General features: G+C 36.6%; 1 protein-coding gene across 1 annotated transcript in view; it reads left to right on the forward strand.

Moving 5' to 3' along the window:
- Positions 1-8971, forward strand: part of UNC13C (unc-13 homolog C (C. elegans)) — a 557952-nt gene that overhangs the window by 451715 nt on the left and 97266 nt on the right. Inside the window, exon 22 of the mRNA XM_005882381.2 lies at positions 7110-7187. Within this exon, the coding sequence (XP_005882443.1) occupies positions 7110-7187 (78 nt within the window). The remainder of the gene's footprint in view (positions 1-7109; positions 7188-8971) is intronic.

Consider the following 8971-nt stretch of genomic DNA (forward strand, 5'->3'; position numbering starts at 1 on the left):
AACCGCCTCTGCCTGCCTGCCAGGTTGCCCCTAACTGTTCACCTGCCTGCCTGATCACCCCTAACCACTCGCCTGCCTTACTGATTGCCCCTAACCCCTATGCCAGCCTGCCTACCTGATCACTCCTAACTGCTCACCTGCCTGCCTGATCACCCCTAACCGCCTCTGCCTCAGCCACCGCTGCCGCAGCTTCGTCCAGAAGGTCTTTTGGCTGTCCAGTCTAATTAGCATACTATGCTTTTATTGTTATAGATTGTTATAGATACTTAAGTCGGGTAGTGATATGACTATATATATAAAAGAGTAATATGCAAATCGACTGGATGGCAGAATGACCAGAACGACCGCTCAACCAGTTGCCATGAGGCACACTGACCACTTCTCGGTCCCTCCCCCAGGCTGGCAGGCTCCGATTGCCCGATGGTTAACAGTGAACCGGGGGTGGCTGGCGGTGGGTGGTGGAGCCGGCTGACAGCAGCTGGGGAAGATGACCCTGATCACAGGCCAAGCCTAGGGACCATACCCATGCACGAATTTCATGCACCAGGCCTCTAGTGGAATAATATAGGGAACAACCTGCACTCCTCTGTCTTACTGTCCTAAGGATAAATCTGGCCACCTGGGTCCGATGATAGCAGAGGTCTCAGCTGTTCATTCAAATGCTTGCTTATTCGTGGCCTCATTTGCACATTTGACTAGCCCCTTTGAGATGTTAGTCATGAATAAGCATAATCTCTGACCTCAGAAAATTTAAAATGAAATGCCAAACCTGTAAACAACTATGACAAAGTCAAATGCTATATAATCAGGGTATCTGAGAGGTTGAAAAGAGCCCAGAATATCTATATGTATATCTCATGTGTTGTATTTTTCTTCTGAGTCTTCTCTAGGTTTACAGATGGCAGCCTTCTTACTGTGTCCTCACGTGGTCTTTTTTCTGTGCATGTGAACCCCTGGCTTTTCTATGTGTGTCCAAATTTTCTCTACTTATAAAGCAGTGTTTCTCAATCTTCCTAATGCCGTGACCCTTTAATACAGTTCCTCATGTTGTGGTGACCCCCAATTTTATTGTTACAAATTGAACATAATTAAAGCATAGTGATTAATCACAAAAACAATATGTAATTATATATGTTTTTTCTCCGATGGTCTTAGGCGACACCTGTGAAAGGGTCGTTCGACCCCAAAGGGGTAGCGACCCACAGGTTTGAGAACCGCTGTAATATAAAGACAACAGTCAGATTGGATTACAGTCCACACTAATGACTTTATTTTAACAGTCACCTCTTTAAAAGGCCCTATCTCCAAATACAGTCACATTATAAGATTCTGGAGGTTAGGGTTTCAACATATGAATTTTGAGGGGAAACAATTCAACCCATAAAAGATGCATATAGTTAACATGCTTTTAGCCACAGACACAAACACAAGGGTATATAACTTCATTTGTATTATCACAAAAAGTCTAATTTTGAAATCCTTTATGGGTGGAGAATTGAGCCTGACCAGGCTCTTAGAAAACTGTAAACCTGGTTCATTAATAGAGGAATTAAGAAAGCTTTCTTGGGAAACAGTTTATTAATTATGATAGGACAGTTTATGCTGAAGTAACTAGTAAACTAAGAAACTCTAAGATTTGAAACAAAGATTTAGTTCCTGCTCATACAACATCAGATATGGATTGGATAACCCTATAGAGGAGTGTTTATCAAAGATAAACAAATTCAGACTCTAAAGTGGTAAGGACAGATTTTAAACAATAATATACTATTACAATAGAGAAGAGTCCAGAATGAATTTGACTCAATTTTGATTTATACAGAGGTTACTGGGTATTTTAAAGGGAGAAAGAGGGAGTAGGGGCAAGTGGGGGCTCAGTAGAGTCAGGGTGTTGGTTCATGTAAAACCCATCTGGATTTGCTCCCTGGTGGTTATCTAATTTAGGTTTCTACCCTCCCACAGAGGTGGGGAGACAAGGACCCAACTTCAGATTTTGGCTGAAACAGTCAATTATTTTGGCAGCCTTGCATTTTTGCAGGCAGGCACTTTAAGGAGCTCTAGTATTTGTTCAAGTCTGTATAGGCCAAGGCTGGGGTATGCAGGAACCTGGCTAGAGTTTGGTCAAAGAAAAGAATCTTTATCACCGCCCAACCCCATCATTCAGTGACTCAGGGGTTCTAGCCTGAGAGGTCCCAATGAAAACAGAGCATAGGGTTCAGAGAGAGCAGGTGCAACTATGATTACAAAGTTAGATCCGTATTTGTAAGGCGTTTTGAAGAATGGGCAAAGTGGCTGAACTTCTTTAGTAGAAAATGAAAAGCCAATGAAAGCTTTCCGGGAGATAACCTGTCAGTCTAAACAGTATTGCATTATTTATCTGCTATGAAATATTTGTAGTTTTTATGACTGTTAATTATGAAGATTAAAAAACCTCCAACTTTTAGAGATGATAGCTAAAAATCATTGATTGGGATCATTCCTAGAGGGGACTTTCTTGGTAATAGCTGATTTCAATTTCCACATATATTGAAATTTGCAGTCATTATGCAAGAGAATTGCTCAAAATATTCTCTGAGTAACTTTTTTCTTTTGGGTGACTGCCAAGAAAAGAATAAAATGGGGCCATCAGGGATACTGCTTTAAAGAGGTATGTCACATGCAATTCTTGGAACTGCAGGACATGCAGTGGAAGCAGGATCATATGAGAATTTAATAACCTCAGAGTTAATATATTTAGTAACATACTATTATAATTGCACATGATATTAGAAAAGTAACTAGAATTCACCCTCAGAATAGTGAGGTAGCAGGTTATGTGAGGTGAGAGAGAGAAAGAAGAAAGCTGAATTGAGACTCATAGGCCCTGGGCTCCAGCCCATCATCCACCTCTTGGTAGCTCTGACCTTTCTCCCACTGTAAGGCTGAACCTAACCATGTTGACACCACTGGGGATATAATCAAATGGACTGGAGGGAAGACAAAGGGGTGAGCAGGTCACGAAGAAGGTTGTATTAGAATTACATTCAGGTAAACACATTCTCCAAAGAAAAAAGAAAATAAATAGACTCCATGTGTCACTGAGGAAATGTGAGCTTTTATTGGCACAAAAATTAATTTCAATTAAATAACACATTTTTAATCCATGGGAATTCAATAATACCCAATTATTGTCACACAGAAATAATGTAAACATTTCCGGGAAAGTAAAAATTGGCAACTTTCATTGAAAAATAGATTCTATTTTATTGGAATGATTTTTTAAATCATAAAAATAAAAATGAGATGTGATTAATCTATTTAGCTATTTTGCAATAATTCAGGCAACTGGGGTTTATTTTATCAGATGTGATCTTTGTTGTTAACAACCCTATCTTTCTAAGGATTGGGTTCCTTGTATCAAAATATACTGAAATCATATTCTCTTTCTGATGAGACTTATACTGATGTAAGCCATCTCTTATAATGAAGACATATTAATGATACATATATTCAGACATTTTAGAAGACTTCACACTCTAAAATGGAACTTAAATGGATAGCTTGTTCTTACTAAAGTGTGTATAAGACTGAATAAGAAGCCAAACCAATGCTTTAAATTTCACAGCAGGTACATCCAGAAGCTGTGATAAGTAGTAAAATGACATACAGGTACTGAATGTTCCTATGGCAGTACTGCTGCTCTTGACAAGTATGGGTAGTTTAATGGTTAAAGAGAGAGAGAGGGAGAGAGAGAGAGAGAGAAATGAAATAATATATTCAGTACTACTTAAAAACAAATCAACTATTAGTTGACTCATTGATCTAAGTCTGGCTGGCTGCCAGGGGCTGGAGATGCTATGGTGAATGATGCACACATATTCCTTATTCTTTGGGAACCTAATTCTAATGTATATATATAAAAAACTATGTACTATTCACTTTACCTATTCTGTTTCCCTTATTCTTTACAACTGCATGGGATAGATAATGTTATTTTTCCTTTTTTTTTAATTGACGAAAACCCAGAAAGTTTAAATAACACAAACAAGGCACCCATCTATAAACACACATATGAAATGTTTTTAACCACTAAGTTATTATACTTTCACATTCTGTGTCATCAAAAATTGGTAAGTCAAAGAGCATATTCTCACCATTTCTTTTTACCCTTTGGGTTAAACCTAGGAATCTATGGGGGGGGGGCGGTTATCTTTGTTGGATGCATTAAAATATACTTTTATTAGGTCCTGGAGTGACATTTCTAATGTCACTTAACAGATACCACACAGTCTTCCTGTCTTCTCTGCATTGCTCTGATACTGTTCTGTTCCGTGCCTAAAATGTGACTGCAGGAATGGAATTTGGACCAGAGCTTTTATCTTACTGATTATAAGAGTAAATCTCTCGATGAAGCTACCGGTAGTGTTGACAGGCTATTTAGCCTATTCCTACTAGTGTGGCATTAGCTTAGGAGACCATAAGTGACTTTGAGAAATTGATGGCCATCCCACTCAATAATACCAGAGGCTACATGTCAAATCACAGTATATTGAAGCGTGGATATTTGAGTCACTCTTTCCGATCCATTAAATACAGCAGAAGCCCTGTCTTCACTGCCACAATCCTGTTAGGATTTCATCTTATTGAATCGGGAGCTCTTTGAATGGCAGTTCCTTTGCTGCATCCATAAAAGAACTGTCTCCAACTCATGACTCTCTCTTCATTTATACTGTTTTATTATAGAATATGATGCAAACAGCCCCTGCTAGGCTATCTGTCCCCTCTATATATGTTCTGTCACCACTTCTGACCCCCGGTAGCCCCCCAAAGATAAAATAATGACCTAAGTTGACACACTCAGAAGTCCTACCTTCCATGCTTTACTAGGTGCCCCTTCCATCAGCTCTTTCTCTGAAGAGTTGCCTCTGCCCTGCTGTGATTAGTAAGCACAATGGTTCCTAAACTTCAGCTTGCAGCAGTATCACCTGCAGATTTTTAAAACATAAATTGCTGAGACCAAACCCAAGAATTGCTGACTCTATAATATGAGATAAAATCAGAGAATTTGCATTTCCAAACAAGTTTCTGTTGCTGCTGGAGACATGTCTTAGGTAGATGTGTCTTAAGTAACTACTTACTAGTATTAACTAAAGAAATAATATAGTGATTTACTTTGTTGAATAAATTAGAGTGAAATCGAAGTTGCTCCTAAGATGTATTTATACATTTTCATTCAGGTATGCTTTGTATGTTAGTAAAGAAATGGACGTTATTACAGCCAGTGCACCCACAACTTTATGGGCACATCCTACATGGCTGAGCACTTTTCCTTACAACCCATGCTGACTTGCTAACCACTGGCATTTGTAGGCAAGTGGGTGTGAGATTCTAGGTTCAGTTGTGTCCCAGCAAAAATTCAAAGGACTAAGGTTTTCCTATGAAGTAAAGTCAAGTGTTAGACTCTGGGGTAAACCTTGAAGATGATCAGAAATGGATGTCTGGGTTCCATGCCCAAACTTTATCTTGAACAAGTGATAATGTTTGTGTTGCAACAAGCTCCTAAAATCATGCTTATGTTTGTTTTTGTTTTTGCAATTTAGAGAAATGATTCTTACAGTTTACATTGTCATTAGAACCTATGAATTGAGAGTAGTGTCCATATGTATGAGTGAATTAGTACTCCGTAGGTAAGTCCCCAAGGTTCAGCATTATATCTAAAGCAAAATTTGAACAGCTGCACTTGCAAGATACTGCAGTCTGATCAGCCATCTGTTTCCCTAGATTTATTGGTCTGCTGCTTGATAAGATTTTATATTTTCCATTGCTGATTTTCTATTTAAATGGACACGTATTATCATTTTAGTTTGTACTTCCACAGAATATTGATTTTCTCTCTTCATGTTGTCCCTAATTTCAGGTTTTCATTGTGATCCTAAAAGTCTATAAAACAAGTACATAGTCACAGTTGGTGAATTCAATTTAGTAGATTAAACATGTCTCCTTTAGTTTAACTCCTTAGAGTGTTTCCCTGAGCTGATTTTAAGCCATAAAGAAAATTCAGATGAATATATTATACAAAAAGAAAATAAGAGCTTTTGTGTCCTTGTTTTTTCTATTAAAAGAAATGGCATATATCTACTGTTATTATTGTTTCCTCTCTTCTAAGAAAATCACATCCATATTTGACTGATGGTCACTCAAGCTGTCTAAGTAAAAGCAGTAGGATGCAGTCATCAATACATTTTTAAGTACTTGAAATAAAATGTAACAAAGTTTGTTTTCCCTGTTTTGCATAATTATGGAAGCAGAGGGCATCTATAGGCTCAGAAATAGTTATTAGATGGATAAGGACAGTGTGAAATTAGGTGAAAAGAACAGAAAGAGGGGAAAGATTAGGCAGTATTTTTAGCAAATAATGCATCAATAAATAACTTAACAAATTAAGGTAAGTGTATAGAGATTTTGTGATACAACAAAAGCAGAAGTTTTGTGTTTTAAGAAGTGGTCTTTGATATAATCAGTAAGCTTCTTTATCATAGAAAATTATTGAAAATATTTATTGCTAAGTGACATGTATTAGAATATTCTGACCCCACTTAGAACGGGGTATTTAGGAACAATGGAGAAAGTTGAGAAAATGACAAAAGAATTTTGGCATAGTGTATGTGTGCAAGGTTGGTAACTAGAAACCAAAAGAGATGGTTCAAAGCATAAGGTGTCAATTATTCAGAAAAAAAAAAGAGAGCATTGTGGGTCATTAGTTAATAAGTATTCAACCATGGAGGAGGTTGCCACAAAAATAGTTGGTATATCTTCAGAATATTTACTAAAGTTAGAGATACAGAACCTTGTACATATTGCATGTTATATTAAAATGGGATGAATCCACATGGAATATCTTCCAAATATACTCATAAGTATAATAAATTTTTATCTAAACAGTTTAGTTGAGTTCCTTTTTTCTTTTTTTTTTCTCTTTTTGGTGAGAGTATAAATTTAGTCATTGCTTAATGAAAGTTGAAAAAGACATGGAAAGTTTGCCGGATGAGCATTAACCCCTACAGTATGTATATAAAACTATGTACTTACCTGCATACATTTGACAGTATTTTTGTTGTTGTTTTTCCTAGACTATCAATAAAGTACTGCTTCAGTATGCTGCAATTGTATCAAGTGATTTTAGTTCCTACTGTGACAAGGAAAATGTGGTAAGTAAAACTGTCTCTACTTTCAAGTATTCTTCCGTTGAGATCCTCTTCTTCCAGCTAGTAAAAAAGCAGGAGGCATTGTTTTCTTTCTGTTTTCATACAGGATGACAGTTGAGAGGTATTTCAAGACGTTGTTTGAATACTTCCGTAGTAGTCATGAGCTGGATACAGCACAGAACTCAGAGGAAGGTTGAGAGCCTCTCAATGCCAGGCAACCTGTGGTTCCAAGATGATAACGAACAAGACCATTCATTGAAAACCCACATTATTGCCAAGCATTGGAACTGAGAACTAGGGAGTTAAAAAGTTGTTTAGTGTTGACACCAAGTAGTTCAGTTTAGTTTTGTACCAGTACTAAAATGAGTAAACGTTCCATGTCTTTTTCAACTAAAATTTATTCTTTCGGTTTTCAAATAAATTGAGAAGGATTGTTAATTTAAGGAATGATGCTGATTTCCACTCTAAATTATTAATTTAGCTTTTCATTTGGGGGATGATTGAGAATGTTTATAAAAACTGAGCCAATATTGTGAGTTAATGAAAGGCATAGAGAGAAGCAAGATAGACTAAAGTGATTTAGAATATAATGTGTTTTTTATGGTGGAAGATGAAATCTTTCTTATTCACTATATGTACATAGTCTTAGAAGAAATATTATTGGTAACAATATAGAATTTTTTAGAAAGCACCGAAAATAGTATTTAAAAATCAGTGCAATTGTTTTAAAGAGGAAAACCATCCCCAACCCCTCAAAAAAAAATCAGTATTACCAGACAAGTCTAAAGTCGCTAGTCTTCTCCCTGAAAACTCATTGACCTCTTGCTGACAGCTCATTAAGGTAGGTCAGTTCTAATTGTTTTTGAAGGTCCCAGCAATTCTTCTTTCTTTTTAATTAATATGCTGCCTAGGAATTTTATTAAAACTCTGATATCTCAGCAGATATCTTTAATTGCCATTGGTTATAAATACTCTAAGGGGCAAGAAAGATCATTTATTTATTGAAAACACATATTTTTAATTAAAGGCTTATACATTTGAAAAGTAACCTACTGAAAATCAAAACAGCACCAGAAAATTTCAGAAAAGATTCTGATTTTATTAGGATAGCCAAATTGAAGATTTTGAAAGGTATCTCTGAATTACCAAGGCTAATTCCTGTCACTCAGAAAGGAACATTACTTTCTAAAGGCCCCTGCAGACTTCCACTTCAGATGTTAATGTTTCAGAGTATATTTTAGAAACTGAGAAAAAAATCATAAATCAGTGTTTACTGTATTATTTTTGTTTTTTTCTGTATATTTTATAATTTTCAAAATCAAATTTTTCTAAAGAAGCAAAAACAACCTTGCAAATATTACATACTAGGAACTTAACTTTTTCTTTTCTTCAATGCTTTCCCCCCTAATTACTGATATCTTGCTTCTCATTAAGAACCATGGTCTTACTTTGATCTTAGTTTTCTCGCTGGTGGGCTTGCCCAAATCCCAGCCAAACTTCCCCCTCTGCAATGAAAATTAAAATCTCAATAACCTTATTCCCTATTGTGGAAAGAGTGGATTAGCTCAGTTTGCTGGCTTTGGGTCAGATGCTGAGTTCCTGAAAATGTGACCATGCATGCCTGGGAAAGGACTAAGCCTGATCAAGTGGCTTTCAATCATGGCAGGAGATGAGACTCATTTGTGGTATATGTGGCTCAGCTTACTGAACAGCATCTACAGGAGATAAATAGATATCAGTGTTTAAACAATAAAATATTTATGTGACTGTAATCAAGGGAACAGAAA

Source organism: Myotis brandtii, unplaced genomic scaffold, assembly GCF_000412655.1.
Source record: "Myotis brandtii unplaced genomic scaffold, ASM41265v1 scaffold709, whole genome shotgun sequence".
NCBI classification, from domain to species: domain Eukaryota; kingdom Metazoa; phylum Chordata; class Mammalia; order Chiroptera; family Vespertilionidae; genus Myotis; species Myotis brandtii.